At 33.9% G+C, this 20,796-nt stretch overlaps 1 protein-coding gene across 1 annotated transcript in view; it reads left to right on the top strand.

Annotated features, from left to right (window-relative positions):
• Window positions 1–288: 288 nt before the first annotated feature.
• LOC136024813 (6-phosphogluconolactonase-like) overlaps window positions 289–20,796 on the top strand; it is a 40,481-nt gene continuing 19,973 nt past the window's right edge. Inside the window, exons 1-3 of the mRNA XM_065700291.1 lie at window positions 289–308; window positions 13,854–14,027; window positions 18,168–18,374. Coding sequence (XP_065556363.1) covers window positions 13,862–14,027; window positions 18,168–18,374 — 373 coding nt within the window. The 5' untranslated portion in view covers window positions 289–308; window positions 13,854–13,861. The remainder of the gene's footprint in view (window positions 309–13,853; window positions 14,028–18,167; window positions 18,375–20,796) is intronic.

Raw genomic sequence — 20,796 nt, 5'->3', positions numbered from 1 at the left:
TGCACAGTATACCCTGCGATGTAAAATGTTAGAATGCTTCAAACACCACAAAATTCCACTAACAGCCAAGAGTCTTGCTGACCATACTCTCCCGCAGAGCACAGAGATCAATATATACTCTCTTATAATTCAACTACTGGTATCAAAAGACATACTTCAAGAAATCTGAGCAGATACAAATCATATAAGATTAACCAGCTCCATAGCTCTGTCGATCTCACAGAGTGAGCCAAAAGGAAAAGGGCTAAATAGTATCAACTGAAAAGCCCGTCTGCTGAATAAGAAGAAGAAGAAGGAAGTTGGGAGCTGTGAGTCCTGGCTAAATTATTTATTAATTTCGATGCTAATGGGCACTGAGCTTTAAAGTATTGTTGGTCACGACTTCAACACGGTTTTGTTTTTCTGACTGGTATTTTTAGTCTTGGTTTTGACTTAGTTCTAGTAGGCCATTGTTGTTTTTTGAAAGTCTGAAGAGAGAATTGATGACCCTGTTGATTCAGGAAGAACATTTCTGATGAAAAAAAGAAAAAAAATACGTTTTTTTCAACATTAAAACTTAAAGTATTACAAAATAATTATGTGTATGGGGGGGATTATCCCCTCCTCAATACCTTGCTCTTCAGTAAACATTGAGCAGTTCATATTACTGACCTACAAATAAAGTGAACATACCACTAGATACCATTTTCTGTGATCTTTCTGAATACAATAGGCTAATTGCTTTTCTTGCAAATTCAATTTTAAGCCCTTTTAGGACCCTTGAAAATAGCCTAATAATTTCATACTAGGCTATATTTATGGATATAAAAATGGGTTAGCCTATAACATTTGTTCCCAATGATAAAATTCTACTGTAGCAACTTTTGGCTAGGCTATTTGAGAAAGGGGTTAGGTTAGGAAACTAAAACTTACAGGGATGGGTCTACAGACTAAAGTATGTCCACAGAAGCTATTTCAAAGTACCTACCTCCACTCCTTCTACAAAACGCAAAACAGCATTTTGCCTTAATTTTCAGTTATAAGTTTCATTTTCCCTGGCTTTAGTTCTGAAAATGCAATTTCTGAAAATACCAATGTTTTTTTCCTACAAAATTTAGGAAGTGTATTTGCATAGCTTTAAAATCTTGTAAATTAGAATTGAGCTAAGTTGTGATACTGAATATAATTTTGTTATACTTCATTTAAGCAGAAGATTTATTTTTAAAGGTTTCATTTATAACACACAGATTTTTATAAGTCATCAAAGGTCAGGACCCTCTAGAGAGAGAGGGAGTAGAGATAGGTACTTCATAATACCTTTTCAGGACATCATTGAGCCTGTAGAACCATCCATTTTAATTTTCAGTTATAAGTTTCATTTTCTCTGGCTTTAGTTCTGAAAATGTAAATTCTGGTATTTGACTAAAATTTTCAGTTGTACCAATGTTTTTTTTTCTATAAAATTTAGGAAATGTATTTGCATAGCTTTAAAATCTTGTAAATTAGAATTGAGCTAAGTTGTGATACTGAATATAATTTTGTTATACTTCATTTAAGCAGAAGATTTATTTTTAAAGGTTTCATTTTATAACACACAGATTTTATAAGTCATCAAAGGTCAGGACCCTCTAGAGAGAGAGGGAGTAGAGATAGGTACTTCATAATACCTTTTCAGGACATTATTGAGCCTGTAGAACCATCCATGAAAATTTCATTTTCCTAATCTAATCCCTTTACAAGATAGCCATCAATAGCTAAAGTAGAATTTTACCTTTTCAATTTTACTAGGGTAAAATACCAGTATTTAAGTCCAATTAAGCAAAATTATATAAAAGTCATACCCTAACATCTTGTTACCAAATAGGAATTGAGAAGAATTGTATATGGCAATAAATAGCTGAAAATCAAAGCTATAGAAATACCTCTTTTTGGAGATACCAATCATGTGTCAATATATGCATCATCAGTTTTATTCACATATTAATGCAACAAAATGGATTTCATAATGAATTTGTAAGTTTGAAACCAATGTTTTAACTCTTTATAAAACAATAGAAAGAAATAATTGTTTTCAAGGGGTAAAAAAATGGTTAAATTTGATTTGCAAGAAGAGCAATTATTATATTCAGAAAGAACATAAAAAATGGCATCTAGTGGTATGTTCACTTTATTTGTAAGTTGAGCTGCTCAATATTTACCTGCTCTCTATTCTAAGTTTTCAGTACTTTGAAATAAATCTCATTAGTATTTTGTTTTAATTAAATGATCATGATGTTTCAGGAGTTGTATTTAAAAAATTAGAACAAACAGTCAAAATCTTCCACAAAGAGCAAAGTATTACAGTTTGTTACCATGAACTATTTGGAAATATTTAGTGGTCGATCCCATAAGCAGCTCTAGGCAAGGACTATAGACCCTAGCAAAACTAAATAAAACACTAAAATAATTAAATTCTTGCTTTATTATGCCTATATAGTCTACAGTATGATTCAGTTTATCTGATGATCATTTCCTTTTCCATTGCTATCCATATTCTAAAATAATTTGAATTAATAGCCTAGGCTATTTTGGATAATGCTAGACATGGGGAAATTGGTAAGAAGTGAAGCAAGAAACAATTCTTGCTTCATAATATGCAGAATAATAGTAGCTAACATATCTTTCATGCAGATTTGCTTTATTTTACCACCCCCACCCAAAAAAAAATTCAAATATATAGCCCAAATTGTGAAAGTTACAGCTATTCTTGCAATGCATCTCTCTTGTTTCAGCCCATGTACTTGTAGATTGAATCAGCTGTGACAGCTGAAAAAGAAGTTATGGGTGGAAAAATGCAGTGGAAATATATAATTTGGGCTATATATTTACACACTAGGGGGGGGGGGGGTAAATTATAGGTGGTCTGTATGCAAAATGTTTTAGCTAGAATTATTCTACATATTATGAAGCAAGAATTGTTTTAATAGGATTAGTCTAACTTCACTTGTTGGGTGTGGTGGCTATAAGACATTAGTACCAAGAAATCACATAAAGTTAGATTATTTATTCAGACCCAAGTATAAATATCTTATATAATGCAAAGCAAAACATAAAAGGCAAGCATGCAACATAATATTCATAGTGGAGAACATGTAGGAGACAGAAGGAGAGAGAAAGAATGATAAGGAGTCAGCTTTATTACATGCAGCATTTATACTAAGCATAATTCACAAGGGTTAAGTTGGTGAGCTAACTACACTAGAGAAGAGATGCTTTCCTAAAGGAAACTCCCTAATAAAATAAAAGCAGAACCATTAGATTCTTATTTTTGTACTCTTTTCTAATATAACAGACATTAAGCCTGACTTAATTTTGTGCCCTCTCCCCTGAAGGTCTAGTATAGCCTATAGCTCTAATAATAAGATAGATAGATAGGATAAATTTTATTTTAAAAATGTATACAAAACACTATATATATATATTATATATATATATATATATATATATATATATATATATATATTAAGTAGTATAGATGAAGTTAATTTGAAGAAAGAAATCACTTTGACATACAAACATACTGTTCTTTTGCAAGGAAAAATCTCTTAACTGCAGCCTTCAAGTTTCTTATTTCAATTGGGATAATATTCTATACAGAGGGGGTAAAATTTTTAATTACAAAAGAGTCTATAACCGTATTTCTAAATGTGTGTACCAGATTTGATGCCCCTTGTGTATCATGAATATAGAGATCACTATTAATGGAGAAAAACATTTTGAAAGAAGAGGGAAGAATATTATTGAAAATTTATATGTGAAAATACTAACTTGGCAATCTCTTGTTTCTGAAATATCAAAAAGTTGATTCTTAGTGTAAAGTTCATTAATATTATGAGTAAACAAAATTTAGCAGTGTCATTTTGTTGTTTTTTTTTTTATTCTTCTATAACAGGATACAAAATTACTAGCCTATACTGAGCAACCATAACAAATGTATGGGTAAAAAATACCAAAATAAAGCAATCAAAGAAACTTCTGGGATACTAGGTTTTTAACTCTGCAAAGCACACCTGGACAACTTTGAAGCTGTAATATTTGAATGTGTTTTCCATGATAGATTTTCATCAATCATAAAACCCAAATATTTTGTTACCCTTACTCTTTTTATTTGATTACCATTTATTATTAATCCTAAATTGGTTTCAATACTGGATATCCAAGAAAATAAAATGTAATTGGTTTTAGTATAATTTAATGTCAATAGATTGAAATCTACCCACTCAACAAACCCTGTCATTGCCTTCATCATTTTATCAAGAAGTAGATCAACTGATGGAGCAGCTACAAGTAAAAGAGTATTGTCTGCAATTAAGATTATTCCAGCCTCTGACAAATAATACTTAATCTGACCTATAAAAACTAAAAATAGAAGAAGTCCTACTATCAGTTTTTATTTTTTCATCATGGAAAGGCAGTGTGGTCTTTGAAGTTATCTATTTCTAAACCAAGTTGAGTATTTTTAAGAATTTTATTATTTTAATGTAATCAGTTAGTCTGGATCCAATCACCTTTTCATATGTTTTTGAAAAGAAAGGGAGTTTGTCTCTCTTACCTCCTTTGTGCAATGGTATTATTTAGTGACCTTACAACCTTTTAGCAAAATCTTAGCAACCTTTTAGCGAAAACTTCTGGAAAAATTCTTTTTTCCATAGATTTATTAATCAAATTGCAAAAAAAACTGGTGTTATAACTGATTTAGCAATCTTAAGAGAAATCCCATAATTACCACTTGAATTTGATTGCATTCTACTGATAATTTTACTCACTTCATTTATAGCACAAGCATTAAACAACTGATTTTCTGCTGGAGCTTCCAACTGAACTATTTTGGGAAACCATTTAATTCTTTTCCGGGCATCATTGCAAAGTTTAGCTCCCTCACTAGAAAAATATTCACATAAATAATTCACAACATCCTTGGGGTAGTCAAATTCTCTCTGTCTGATTGTAACTTCTATTAGCTGCTGAAAATTAATGACAGATGGTTCATCTAGCTATATTTTATACAATTCATTTTTCCAACTTATAGAATTTAGAATACCCTCTGTAATCCATGGTTTCTTTAGGAATTTCGTTCTACCCCTTTTAAGTCTTCTGAGAGGACGCGTCTCATACAATATCTTTGTAAACATTGTAACAAAATATAATGCTCAACCAAAAGGTTATCTTCTTCAAAAACTGGATTTTGTCTCCTGGACATTTCTCAATCACCTGTTTGTGAATATCCTGACAAAGATTATCTTTAAATTTGGCAATTTCACTCTGTGTATTTACCAGGGTAGATGAAGGATAGTGAAAGATAGGGTAGTAAAGATAAAATGTTTGTCAAAGCAGCACCAGTGATTTCCATTATTTTTTTATGCATATCCGGAAATGTGGCCAGTTCAGTAAAAGCACCTTTAACTCTTTTTTTTTCTTTGAAGCTATGGTGAAATTCTCTTTCAAAAGCAAAATGAATCCCTCGCTCAGTGATGCTTTTTTGTGTGATCCATGGCAAAATACCTGATAAGATTTTCCCTTTTTCAATGCAGTTATACCAACTATTTGAACAGGCCATAAAGGGCAGCTGTAGAATTTACCAAATGCAACGTCATTAACACTGTAAGACACTGCAAGCTTGATAGTGTCTAATTTTGTGACACAAACCCGTCAAACGGGTTTTTACACAGCAAGTATCTATTGACACACAAGCAATCTAGTCCATAAATAATAATCAAATTATTTCACTTTTTTTAAACTTCTATAATTCCTGAAGGTCACTGAGTTAATTTACATTCAAGGTACTGAAGTAATACAAATAGTTCAAACCATTGATAATTATAAAAGACTGTAAAGTATCCAAATAATAATCCTTTGTGAAATACTGGCTAAACAATATACATTAGTTTTGATCTTAACAGGTAAAAGGCAGCTGAAAGACTCATATACATTTTTCTTTTTTTCTTTTTTTTTTCATCTCTTGCTGTATTGCATGACATACAGCTCCTGTCTAAATTCCTAGAAATATAGTTTTTCCCTAGTGATTGATTACAAAACTGGATTAAAATATTATAGATAATTAAAAACATGGATAAGAGCAGAAAGAAAAATGATAATTTAATTAATAGAAACATTCTATAAAGTAGGAATGTTATTGTTTGTCTTTTATTTGGCATATAACCTAGACCTATTAGACTATATTGAAAATGAGAATTCTAATGACAGTAATTTTATTTGGGTTGTTCTCTTTGATGAGCCCCTCTCCTCTAGTACTACCATATTTTGGTAAATATTATGGTAGTGCTTGGGATCTTTTGAAGGAAACACAATCAGACAAAAGGGTATTATTATTTTTTTTCTTATTTTGTGTTGTTTGCATATTTGTAAGCATATTTATGACAATAAAACCCATACCCCTAATGACCTCAGATATAAGCTTGGAATATACACCAAAATAAAGATTATTAGTGACAAAATTCTTACTTTATAACATTTATTAACACTGCAGCTGAAATGAATATTACAGTTTTAGTTATCTTTTTTTCATCTTTGTTCCCATTCTTATCCACAGTTTTGTTAATGCAATTTCATTTAATTTTATATATAAAGTAGTTATGGTATTGTATTTAAAAAATGACACATCAGAACTGGTAAGTTTGGGAAATGTTGTAAATGTACAAAATTGTTTGGTCAAGCCATGAAAAACTACCATTTCTGAAACATTTTTTAAATTTACATGGCAATTCTGGTGGGCAAATTATAACATTTTTAGATCTGATAGCTTTGATTTTTTAGATTGTTCTATATATATTCAAATGGAATTATATTACCAAAAATGAAGTAAATATGAATGGAAATACAACTAATTGATACTTGCTGTATTTTATAAAATAAGAAACTTATCACTTTTAATCTTCAATTTTGTCTATAGCCAAAGGCTATGTCTGGGATCTTGAGGGAGGGGGAGGGTAAATTCTCACAAACGTGATTGTCAACATTGCAAGGGGCATAAAATTAGAAATTAAAAGGTGCTACTCTATTTGTTTGGATATGTTTCCTTCAGAAGAGCTGCCACTCTGGGCTGTTACTAATATTGCTAACAATCCTGGAAAAAAATACGTTGCATCAGTTGATAATGTATACAACCAATTTCAAGAAATCACCTATGGTGTATAACAGTATTCATTTAATGGAGAAATACATTATTAGTGTTATGTAAGAGGCTATCAAAGGGGTGTGTGTTTTTTTGTTTTTTTTTTTCAGAAAAGCAACCAAGATGCTTTGAAATGGCATAAAATTAGGCATCTATCTAAAAATTACCTTAAATTAGAGCTTGGAGCAAGTTAATATTTCTAGCCTTGCTATACTCTATGATGGGATCTATAAAAAGGGTTACTCTTTGTTAATTTCATACTTAAATGTGTAAGTGGATTTAGCAGATAGTGTGTTTCTCAAAAGCTGGTTCTGTAGGTTAACAACTCTCTGGCCAAAGAAGTGGCTTCTTTCTCCAGTGGAATGTTGTTATTTTGAAAGTTTCCTTGAATGTCCTCAAGTCATGTGACGGAAGGGGTTGTAAATATATCAGGAAGAGTTTCATTTTGGGGAGTTTCAGATGGTGCAGATGTTATTCAAACGAAGTTCGCTGCAATCTGTTCATCATCTTGGTTACTCTGCCCTGTACTTTCCCATAGCTGTGTTTTCTTTTTTGATAAAAGGGGATGCTAAAAATATTCCAGCCTCAAATTGTTGTTGAACCAATGTGTTAAATAATTTCATGAATGCTCCAGGATGCTGGCTCAAGAGTTTGATAGTGACAAGGCATTGAAAGGCAGGTGATGACGCAATCTTTACATGGGTGCTGAAATTTCAATCTATACACAGCAATGACTTCAAAATCTCTTTGTTTAGAAATTGCTAAATGAAGATTAGCTTGGAGAAAATACAGCTGGTGTAGATTATTTTTGCCAATATGGAGCCCATAACATTTATCAATTTTGAAAGGCAAGGACTTATGTATTAACTGAATTTTTAAGACTGGCTAGATAAACCTGGAGAACTTGTGAATCAGGAGCTGTTGCAATCTAATAGTAGGCTACTATTTTAATTTCTGTACCCTGTTTCCTTCAGAAGAGGCCAGACTCTGAATATTTACCACTCTGAGCGTTATTAAGATGATTCTTGAAAAAAAAAATATTCAAATTTCAGTTCCTAATGTGGAGTGGCTGATTCTGTATCACCCTCTATAAGAATCCTTATGATATACAAATGCAGATGCATAGGCCTAGAGTCATGTCTGTTTTTGAAGGAAAAACTATCAAACAAAGTTTGGTCCTTTTTTTGTGCTATTTGTTATATATACTGAAGAGATCAGGGTTGATCTAGTCAGTCAGGTATGGGCCTCTTAGAAGCTTAGCAAGAACTCACAAAAGGCGCAGCATCTAGCATCCAATTACACCGCTAGTTTTGATCTGGATACACACATTCATTTGTTTTCTAATTTGCTAAAGTGGATTTTTAAGCTAAGATTTCTTTTCAATGATCTCTGTTTTTACTTAAAGAATGGCCTAATCCACTAGACTTGCAATAACATTTTACAGGACAAAAGCAACTCAAAAGGAAGATTTTAGAGTTTTAGAGCAGATGATCGAGTGATTCAGCAGCAAATGATACATTTTACAAGGACGCAAGGGGTTGTGCTGGATATGGTGATTGAGAGCTGGTCACTAATTGGCTGCAACCACCACTTCTAGGTCCTTTCAAGTACTTTCTTTGAAAGATTTTCAATGAATGCCTGGATACCAATCCACACAACAAGTTTCAATCGATGAAGTTCCAGCTTTTATTTCACAGCCTCTACTAGAAATATTCCGTCTGTTGAACTGCAGACAGAAATATTCTGTCTGTTGAGCAGTTTGTTGTGTCTGCTCTTTGTGCAACAGGGGTATTTTTTCTTAAATCCAGACTTTTATCCCCTGCATTTACGGACAAATTTAAAGATAGTCATCGTGCTTGAGAACCCAATTGCCTTTGCTTAGCTGTTTTGGAATAAAAAACTTGCAACTCGGGCTATACCTGAATTATTACCAGGACATACATGAAAATAAGGAAATAGAACAAGCAGGTACACCGAAATTAAAGAAGACAGCTAAAAAAAAAATATTGGAAATTGTTGAAAACAGTGACAGCAAACTTCTTGATTTAAGTGATGAGTTGCCTCATAATAGTGATATTGAAGACATCACTCCCTTTGATTCTAATTTAGTGGTGGCGAAAAATCTTGTTCTGGTGAAGTGTGTGATTGGCAAGTTTGGCTGAGAGATTTTTTGTGTTGCTTAATTCAAAAGTGTCAATAAAAGTGATTTCAGGGTTTAAGTGGACAGAAATTTGTGTTTCCAAAGAGTCCTAATAAGGCAGATGGCAGCGTAGGTAATATTATTTTAAAACTTTCTTGCCCACAGAGCTGAGGAGGTAAAGAAAGAGCAGGCCCAAGATTAGTCTTTGATCACAATCTCAGCTTTTAATAACTCTTAGAAGTTGTGTCAATTTGATGCTTTTTTTCTTTCATTTTGTATGGTTAAAATCATATTTGTTTCATTTTTTGTAATTTTATACATATTAAAAAAAAAAACGTCAGAATCAAATGGGTTAGTATTTTGTCTGAAGTGATACTAGAGGTGCTCATTCCAGCCTTGTTGGAAGGGCCTGATTCAGACTATCAAAAAAAAAATCTTTCCTTCCTGGAGAAAAGCTCTTAAAAACCTAAACGAAACCTATAAAGAAGGCCTAAAAGATAAGAAACATATCTTATGGTAAAGTTAGAAACAAAAAAAACAATGACATAGAAGATATGTTGTTAAAAAATTTTTGTGTCAATCATGGTTCTCTAGCCTAGGACTGTATTTAGACTATTTTGGGTGATGCAGTGTGCTATTGGAAAAACAGTAAGACAGATCGTAAAGAGCGCCAATAAGGGGTAAGATAGTGCTTCTCTTTTTATTTTACAGTTTTTTGCAGAAAAGTTGTCTTTATAATATGGAACTGCTTATGAAAACAGGATGAAGTTATCTTAAAATTTACCTTAAATCATATGTCCAGGAAGATAAGGTGGTGATGAGCCTCCTGTGGAACATCTTGCTGGTGGTGTGACATGACTGTGGTTTGGCATCCCAGGTTAGCCTATACTCTGCACTGACCCAGTTCTGATCAACTACTTTCTTGAATGTATCTATGGTTTTGAACTTTCTTGAATGCATCTATGGTTTTGAACTTGATGGTGGCTTCAGAGAAGCTGTTCCAGGGAGGGACAGCATGTAAAGGGAAGAAGTGCAGCTTCTTTGTGTCACCTCTTGTTGTACTTGCAAGGGATGAGGAGAAAACTTGACTTGAGAGGTCATTTTCTAGCAGTTTGCTGGTAGCAATTGCGTCTCCTCTCTTCCTTTTATAGACTGGGGTGGGGAGTTTGAGGGACACAAGGTGTTCCTCATATGGCTTGTCATGCAAAGCTGGTATGAGCTTTGTTGCTCACCTTTGGACACTCTCGAGTGCTTTAATGTCCATTTTATAATCAGAAGACGTTAAGGTCATTTCAAATTTCAGGTGTGGACATACAATTGCTCTATACAGCTTCTTGACCACACATGGCTTCCTGGTGGTAAACGTTCGTTTTATGAGCCCTTGGGCTTGGTTTGCTTTAGCAACTTGAGCTAGTGTCTGGCTGTGGAACTTGAGTTTGTCATCAACAGTAACCCCTAGGTCCTTCTCATCACTTACAGCTTCAAGTAGATCATGTCCAATGTGGTAAGGTCATCTAGGGTTGTCATGTCCAAGATGCCACTCAGATGATGTTGTTCTGACCCCACTCAGATGACCATCTAGGTTGTTCATCTAAGTCTTCTGGCATTGTTGAGTGATTGGGGATAATGTGTGTCTGTCCTAAGAGCTTGCAATCGCCAGTATATAGTGTCAGTGGGTTTTCAGGTGAGTTGTACAGTCGTTAATATATAAGCTGAAAAACATGCGCCCTCTAGTAATGTGAAACTCCAGTAATTGCAGGAATTTCTTCAGAGTAAACAGTCTTACTGGTGTCATAAACTACTACCCTCTGAGTTCTTCCAGTAAAAATCACTTCAATCCATGCAACTATATTCTCATGCACCCTGTATGCTTCCAGTTTCAGGAGAAAAAGTTGAAGCTGTACTTTGATTAAAGGCTTTTGCTTGATCAAGCAATATGACATCTGCTGGAAGGCCTTTATTCAAGAATCTGGTCGCAAAGTCATATGATTCAATGAGGAATGTGTTGGTTGAGCAGCCTTATATGGAAACCATGCTGCCTTTTTGAAAGTGACTGATATTTTTCAAGGTGAGACACCAGTTGTATACAACAGAAGTAAGACTTATAAGACAATTATTACTGGCTTTTCCTTTCGCCCTTTCTTGAAGAAGGGCTCGATGTTGGCCTGCTTTCAGTCACTTGGGATCACTTTGGAAGTGAAGGACATCCCAAACATCACTATTACTGGCTAAGCAATTTGTTCAGCTGCTTCTTTTAATAGTCTGTGTTGTAGGTTATCTGACCAAGCAGCTTTGTCTGCATTGAGTCTTTAAGCCTTACATCCTCTATACTTTTAGTTAGCATGTACATTGGTTCTTGGGTTTGTTGCTCTAGTAAAGTGAGTCGAGGGTTTGCTATGGGCCGAGTGGAGAAATTTGTACCAAAGATAAATTTGATCGAATCCGCTTTTTCTTTAGCCTCTGAGGCCTTTTTGCCCTCCTCTTTCATGAGATCTGGGATATCATGTCTAAAGGGATTAGCTGCTGAGACACGGCGCCAGAACCCCTTTGGATTCAGCTTTGCGTCAGCTACAATTGCCTTCTCGGTGTTTTCTATGATCTTCCGAGTCAAATTTCTTAGCCTGTTTCTACATTTCTTGAACTTGTCATAGTGGTTATCACATCAGCACTTTACATGTTTATTCCATGCTCTTTTCTTCTTCCTTCTAGCCCTTTTAACTTCTTTGGGTAGGAATGGGAGTGTTTTTGGCAGGGGCGACCAGTATATATGGGTATGTTTTTTTTCCTACAGCTAGGACTACTGTTTTAATGCCTCCCATCTTTTTTCTATGTTACCACTGTCAACCGCACTCTCCCATTTTACCTTTGACAGGTCCTGTTGTATCAATTCAAAATCTGCAAAGGATTTTTTTTTTTACTTTATTTTCCTTCTTGAGCTTAACCTGTAATCAGTCAAGAGACTCTGCTTCCAATTGTAGGGTGATAGGAAGCAGAAAGATTTGTTCAAGATCATTTGTGACAAATAGGTCTAGTAAGGAGGGTTGTTGCTGGTGCCTTAATCGTGTTGGTTGGTCAATAATCTATGTCAGTAGGTTTTCAGTGAGGGATTTATTTGTGACACAGCAGGGGCTACTTTCAGGGGGAAATCCTATACCTTCAACTCACTTAACATCAGGCATTTCAAAATCTCCAAACAAAAAGATTGTTGAGTGCTCACGAGCATTCATCTTAGATATGAGATCAGATACAGCTAGGTGTGAAATAAATTGATCAGGGGCAGATGGACTATGGTAAACAACACCTATTATAAATGATTCAGATCCAACATGGAGTTTCAAACAGACATACTCAACCCTACTACTATCAGATAAATAAAAGATTAACTCACAGTTTCAGCTCTCAATCCAGCTCTCCAATATATTGCATTATCTCCAATCTTCTTATTTATCTCTATAACTTAATATATCAAACCACCATTACTTAATCCAAAAAAATTCTAAAAATAAACTATTAACATGTAGGCTAAACCTTTCATTATGTAATGTTTTTGAAGTTTACTGTTGTTTTTCAAGTTTCATAGCCCTATAAAAATATGGTTTTGGCCTGATATTTGTGCAACAGTAAATCACCCCAGCTGAAATCCCCCTTTTTTAGAGGGAAAATCTTGAATTTAAATGTCTGCAATATTTTCTGGTTTAAAAGGTCTTTTCCTATTAATTCAAGTCCTGGGAGGCCAAAAATAACATTGAAATTAGAAAATTCCATCATTTAGAGCCCATCTCCACCGGGGGGGGGGGTGCAGCTTTTTTCACTGTTTGCCTAACTTTCGTTTTAATAATGCTTCATTGCAATTTCGCACTCATGTCATGCTGCTATGCAGATGTTTTACATGCTGTACTGAATACTTCAGTGCTTTTGCAGATCCTCATAACTCTACCTGTCAATGTTGCATTTGTTGAATAAACTTTTTCTACCTCCACGCAATTGAAAACATGACTGAGAAATAAAATGACAGAGGAAAAACTCGCCAGACTTGTCCTTCTTCATGTTCATCATGATATAGTCATAATTGTAGAAAATGATATTAGTATGTTTACTAATGGTGAAAATTGGAAGTGAGAAATGAAAATATGTTATCTAATATTGATAGTGTTTCTATAAATATTATTTGTAAGTATCCTTTCAGAAATTACTGCTAAATGGTAGATAGAAGCAGAGGTATGCAACTTGGTCTTCAGTCTTAATTTAGAGCAGGAATTCTTGCAAGGATCCTCACTCCCTAATAGTTTGGATCCACTATTCAATTCTCTCGTCTGATGACAGAAAAATATGCAGGCAATTTTTTTACAGACAATAGCAAAGGATGATGATGTGTGTGATGATAGGGAAAAAAATGAAAGATATTAATTTGCCATGCCAGTTACTTCACGTGATAAAAAAAAAAGTGAAAAATGGTACCAGTTTCGCAATGACTGAGAAAACTATGGTGGAAATGTCAATGGTGAGACGATTTTGTTACAAAATGTTAAAAGTATTAGACTAAGTCAAGTAATTTTGTCTCAGGTTCTAAGATGTTTCTATCAGCATGCGTTAAAATGTGTGAGAATTTTCAAGATGTACGAAAAATTGAAGTTGTCAAAGATAGCCAAAGGGTTTCCGAACGACTTATAGAGATATTGGTTTCAGCGGCTGAGTCTGTCATAGCAGAAAAGAATGCATTTACTGTTGGGTTATCAGGTAAATTATTTTCATTTATTCTTTTAGGAAAGTTTTCATTGTGATTGGTGAAGTGAAGGAGTGCTCCCATTCGGTGTGTTAATTTCTTGTTTTATGATTTATCGGTAGGTTGAGATATATATTTTTTTTTTTTTTTTGCAGATTCAGTTTTCCTCTTATGCATTTCGTTTGGTTAAAATGCCAATGGTATCTGAATATGTTAAGATTTTTTTTTTTTTTTTTTTTTTTTGGTTGTCTGTGGCAAATTTCCTGTGTTGACTTTCCTGTATTGTGGCAAGAGTGTGCAGTTTTGGCTTATAAAGTGTCTTATAATAATAATTATTTATTTATCACCCACTTCACAAAACAGAGGTTAGGAGGAGTAAAATACAAAAGAAAAACAGTAAAAGTAATACAAAAGAAACAAATTTAATCCCATACAGAAAAAAGACGGATAAGGCGAAAAAAACATCCTAGCCTATAAAGCGCTTCAATAGCTAGCTTCGCACATAATTTTTCGGAAGAACCAGTAATATCTGTCGCACAATACTTTTTAACCAGTTTTAGCTCTTTTAAAAATTCAAAAAAACTTTAGCGTAAAGAGCGAAGTATTGACGAAAGGACGATCCCCCTCATATAAAGAATAACTTCTGTTCGGTTTAAGTTTTTATGTTGTTTCTTACTTTCAGTTGAAAAAACACATTTTTTATTTGATTTCTAATTATTTTTAAATAAAACTGGAAAATACAACCCTCTCCATGGGAAATTCTCTTCCCCCATGAAAAATTCCTCCATGGCAATATCTTCCCATGTAACCCTGGCTCCCTACCTTTCCCAGAAAAATCCCCCTGAAAACCTCTGTATACTTCCCAACAATCAATGCTATATATAAACACTGGGCAAAGCTCATAAGTTAAAGCCCTTCCCTGGGGACTGTGAGTTAAGTCATCCTCAAAGACATAGTTATTAGATTTTTCGACTATGCGGAACAAAATGACCATCTCCAAATTTTGATCGGGTGACTTTTGGGAAAAGATGAGCATGAGAGGGGGGCTAGCTGCCGTCCAATTTTTTTGATCACTTAAAAAGGGTACTTGAACTTTTGGTTATCTATCAAATGAGCCCTCTCTCAATCTTTTAAGATCACTTTTTTGATATGATCACCCCAGGGGAAAAAAACAACAAAACACAAAATTAACACACATTCGTGATCTTTTTTTTTTGGCAAAAAACAAATTTATAAAATTCCAAATTTTGTATGTAGGAGGTTGGAACCTCCAAAGTTGGGTCCTCAAGTATGCTGAATCTGATGAAGTAATTTTCATTTCGAGTACTTGATGTTTTTGGGTTGTTTCCCCCCTCTTTCAAAACTGGGCAAATTTTATTAGGCTCATAACTTTTGATGGGTACCATTAAATTTGATAAAATTTACATGTTTGAATAAGTATCGAAATTCGATTCTTTGATGTATCTATTTTTATAAAAAACTCTGCCTCTTGGAGCTTCGACTGCTATTGAACATACTACCTGCTTGAAAATATCTTCACCTTTTGTCGATGTTTTAAGTATTTTACAAAATAAAATTTCTTCAAATATTTCATCTTGAAAAATGCCACGTGCAAAAACGATCAGTTTGGTTATACCAGCGACATCTGTGGTTTTATCGAGTTGTATACCAAAGCAAGGACTACCTTGAAGTGCTCCGACAAGCTGTTCTTTTGTGTCATGCGCCATATCACTAATTCTCTTTGAAACTTTATTATTTGATGATGGAAATGTTTTAATTCTTTTTGTCTCTCTCCAAACATGCAAGAAACAATTTTTGCTGCTGCACGGAGGATTAGATTTTTGCCATTAATATGGTTTTTACCAGCCTTTGCAATCAAACGGCTAACTTTTTAAGAGGCTTTTAAAGCGCTTTCACTTTTGTTCTGCAACAGAAAACTGTTTTATTGTTTTTTTCCTACTTTAAAAATCTTCCAACAGACTTTCAAAGTTCTGTAGCTCCTTTTTTTGCTAGATTCTTATGTTTGCTTTTAAAATGGCGCTCCAAAAGAGTTTCATAGAAAAGGTTTCATAGATTTCATAAAAGGTTTCATAAAATTTCAGAACAATTAACTCATTGTGGATTAGGCTCATCTGAGCTTCCAGTCCTAGCAAAACCTAATTTTAAATACTACTCGTCATATTTATTTTTTTTACTTTTAGATTCATTTGCCAGTTTTTTTGTTTTTTTGTTTTTTTTTCATGGGCTGCTCATTAGTAACAAGACGTTCAGGACTACTTTCATTTCGTGAAGTTGATGGCCCAGAACTTTGATTCAGATCTTAATGAGGCCTTGTGTTTAGTAGCCAATTGTCCATTGTTAATTCTATTGTAAAATTCACATACGTACCTAAATCAATACACTGACATACTGTTTGAACAGGATTGAGTGTCTGCAGAATAACATAACAGACCCCAAAAATGTAACAATACTGAGAGGAAGTTTTTAGTAACAGGCAATCCTACCGCAGTGCAGTGACACGAGAGACTGACCGGCCTACAGAGCCACTCTGATGACTAAGCCTTAGTGACGTGCGCGCGTCAACGTGTCCCCACTGAAATCGCTTATTAGTCGAAAAGGAACAATTCTGACAACTTTGTCAGTCCTAGAATTAAAGGGTTGTTTTTTGTTGTTGTTTTTTTTTTGGCCGGCCGCGTACCCTCTAAAAAAATTTGCATACCGTCATGGGGTACGCGTACCACAGTTTGGGAACCACTGCCCTAGGGGATGCCTTCGTCCCTATCCGCTCAACGAGAAATCTGCTGTTGGCCTTACCGTGGCAGGAGGTTGACAACGGTCTGTCAATTTATGTTTTGACAGATGCCGGCTAACGCACAAAAGGGTTGCTGTCTGGGATTCTGGAACCGAGGGTTAAACATTCCCGTATGTATATAATAGTAATGAAATTTGTACATCGACAACATCTCTGGCAAGCGATGCACCAGAAACTCGGGTGAAGCTGGTGCATGACCCCTCCTAAAGAAAGGAGCCACAATCAGCCCTCTAAAATATAGTATCTTCAAATAACTTCTTTAATATCTGTAGAAGCTTCCCCTAACTCCTTATTAGGGAATCCCTTTATCCCTAAAGTTATCATAAACGTCGACAACAAGAAGAATTTCTTTTCGCAAGACAGTGGAATTATATATTTGAGTGCATATTTCAACCCTAAGTCCAAGGGCCTCAGCAAAACATAAATATATAAAATATTTTTTATATATGCTCCTGGTTGAGCATCGCTGGAGTAAGGATACTTGGAAAGTTTTAATAGGTCGTATTTTAGTATTAGGTCGTATTAGTTTTAATGGTCGTATTTTATTGCAAGTCTGTTTTCTTTTATATATTTATGTTTTGCTGAGGACTGCCCTTGGACACTGTCTTGCGAAAAGAATTCCATATTGTTCTTCTTGTCGTTGATGTTTATGATGGAAAGGCAGTTTGGTCTTTGTTGCTATTCACGTCCCTAAAGCTACGGCTCATTGCAGCTATGGTAACCCCCTAGTTTCTTGTACCTTCAGACGGCAATGACTCCGTCAAAGCACTTTTCTTTATCCAACTACAATTTTTCCTAGATGTTCAGCTTCGGTAAGGGACGTAAAAGTGGATTATTTATGTACCTTTATTTTAACATATTTTTCGCTTTAAGCCGTGACGTTGAAAATGTTTTAATACATTGAAAATTAATTAATTTTAATTGAATGCCCTTTTTTATTTTCTTTGTTTGGAATTCATCAGCTTAGTGATAAATGCTATGTCATTTATCAGAAGTACCAGGGGACCAAGCTTTGATCAGTGAAAATAAAGGCACTTCTTTTAATCTCTTTTGCAAAACAACTTTAACTTCATCTTATTTTATTCGCTGTAGAAAGTAAAATTATTAAACTATTAGATGTCTGGGCATTTGTGACATCACTCATATGAATGTTATTCTCAAAATTAAATCCCTATATGACTATTCCCAACGTTGTGACCTATCTATCTAAATGATTTTTTCACACCCCAAAATGGTAGCATGCGAATTTTCAGAAAAAAATATATTACCGTTTTTGAGAAAAAAATAACATATATACAGTTATTGCCCGCTTAATAAATTAAGTTACTTCTTTATCTTATAGGAGGCTCAATGGTCGATTTCTTATGCAGTGGCTTCTTAAGAAGAGAAGCTAAAGTAGATCTGACCAAATGGAAATTTTTCTTCTGTGACGAAAGGATAGTTCCCGTTCATCATTCCGAATCGACGTTTGGGACGTACAAAAGAAAATTGCTTACGTTTCTTCCTATCGATGAGAAGCAGTTTATTCCTGTTGACACCTCAATGACCCGTAATTTTGAATAATTTTCACGTATTTTTTTTTCATGTTGATAGTACACTTTTTTGCTGATAAGGCGTGTTATAGCTAACCAGAAACCAATAGGCTGGTACTCATGCATGTTTCGGCCACTATAATCACTGCGTCTTAGGTCTGAAATCCGTCGGCTTCCCCATAATTTTACCAAGAGGATTCTTCTTTTACTAGAACACTAGCGGGATGCTACCCAGGATTTAGTATGAAGGGGGCATAAAAAAAAATCACGAAAAGTAACAGTAAAATTTGTTTATATGTAATTAGGGTGGAACTTTTAGGGGGTTCTTTCAAAAGTGATTGATGAGTAAAAAGACTCCTTCGTTATACTTTTTTCTACCTCCCCTCCCATAACCTCCGGAGACATTCAATAAAAAAAATTATAAAGCCATTTTGTTCAAAATATTTGAAAAGTCCAATAAAATGCCTGTGGGGAAGACATTGCCCCCACAGGTCCAGGGGTAAGGGCTGTGTAGTGATAAACGGTAACTGGATTCAAAAGGTTGGAATTAGCAGTAGGCCAACATTCAATAATAATCGGTCAGTCCAGAATGTCAAGAAGCTTTAAATAGTAACAGTTGGTTTTCAAAAATACGTTTTGTAGTCCGTTATAGAGCATATCACAAATCCTAATGTAAAGCATCCGTTTGAGTAGCTGGACTTCTATGCTAGGTATTTTGTTGTTTCAATATAAGGAGTGAATTCTGCGGAGGAGGAGGTGTCATATAAAAAAATATCATATAAACCATATAAAAAAAATATATAAATTATATAAAAAAAAAATATATAAAAAAGTAGTTTTCCTTATGTGTGTATTTAGCTCGTAATGAGCTTTAGGGGAATTTTCAAAATACTGAATTAGTTTTATTTTAGATTTTAAGTGTTGCTTTAAAACATAATAACAAAGTTGGCGTAAACGAAGATATGTAACGTTAAAGGCAAAGCAAGCTAAAGCAATACCTGTCATCCAATATAAACGATAATACGATATAACCTGTATATTACGATACGATATAACCAATGTACGATATAACCAATATAACGATACGATATAACCAATATAAACGATATAACCTGTCATCCAATATAAACGAAAACTTTAGATTAGCATGTGAAGCATTGTAACATTAAAACATTTTATAACATTATTTTAAATTTATTTTTTTATTATAGCTATTTTATATTAAGTATATATATATATATATATATATATATATATATATATATATATATATATATATATATATATATATATATATATATATACGTATGGTTATTTCATAATATTTCATATCAATAAAGCATTTTAGTATTGTCGCTATTTGAAATATCTTTTGTATTTTTAATACTTCGAGGCGTGTTCTTGGCGTTGTGGCTAAAGGCAAAGCTTTGTATATTAATAATAATAATAATTTAGTTTTTATCCACAAAAAACCTGTGTAAATAAGTGTTAGAATGTAGAGTAAAAGAAAATAAATTCATACAAAAAATTCTAAAAACGAAAATGTTAATTACAGTTTTTTTACGAGATTATTTACAAGGAGAGAATTGATGAAGAGCAGTACTTGAGAGCTTCCTGTGTAGCTTTTCCAACTTTAGTCTTATGTGAGGTCTGTTGTGTTTATTAATTAGATTTTTGTTAGGTGTCCAAGAAGAAATGAAAAGAAGAAACTTAACAAAACATCCCAAATAAAGGCTCTGGATTCTTTTTCTCAGTATACTAATTATTCTTTTTCTGGATTCTTTTTCTAATAATTAATAATTATTTTTTCTAATAATTTTTTATTCTAATAATTATTTTTCTAATAATTATTTTTCTAATAATTATTTTTAATCTGGATTCTTTTTCCAAGTCAGAATAATTATTCAAGGGATAATTCTTGCTGTGTAGAAGAGTGAATTATTACAGTAGGTAGAGTTTCGTCAGTGCCTTCTATTATATTTCCCTCGATTGAGAAAAATCTTCACATTTCCAAATTGTATTCTTTTATGAAAAAAGACTCACTAATGTAGACCCAGCTACCTTGACTATGTAGCTTGCGTGGCTACATTAAGTTTTACAGACGCTATTGAGCGCTTGTTTCCCTCCGTGAAATTCCCAGTGATCAAGACCATATCTATAGGGGGGGGGGGGGGTTGAACCCCCCACTCTCCCGAAATTTTTGTCCAACTCATAAAAATGTGACGAAAATACATATAAACAAATTTTGATGTGTTTTTTTAAGTTTTTTGTAACCCTACTCCCCTCCCCCGAATAAAACAACCCCCCCCCCCAAACAAAAATTTCGGCTGCAGCCTTTATTAGCATTTTCATTTGTATTAAGGGGATGTAACACCTTAACAAATCACCTATTCTCGTCCATCAAAAAACCGTTTAGAAGTCACGGGGTGGTCTTAGCAT

Source organism: Artemia franciscana, chromosome 1, assembly GCF_032884065.1.
Source record: "Artemia franciscana chromosome 1, ASM3288406v1, whole genome shotgun sequence".
NCBI lineage: Eukaryota > Metazoa > Arthropoda > Branchiopoda > Anostraca > Artemiidae > Artemia > Artemia franciscana.
The sequence above is the reverse complement of the archived record's forward strand: the minus strand, read 5'-3'. Positions and strand labels throughout refer to the sequence as shown.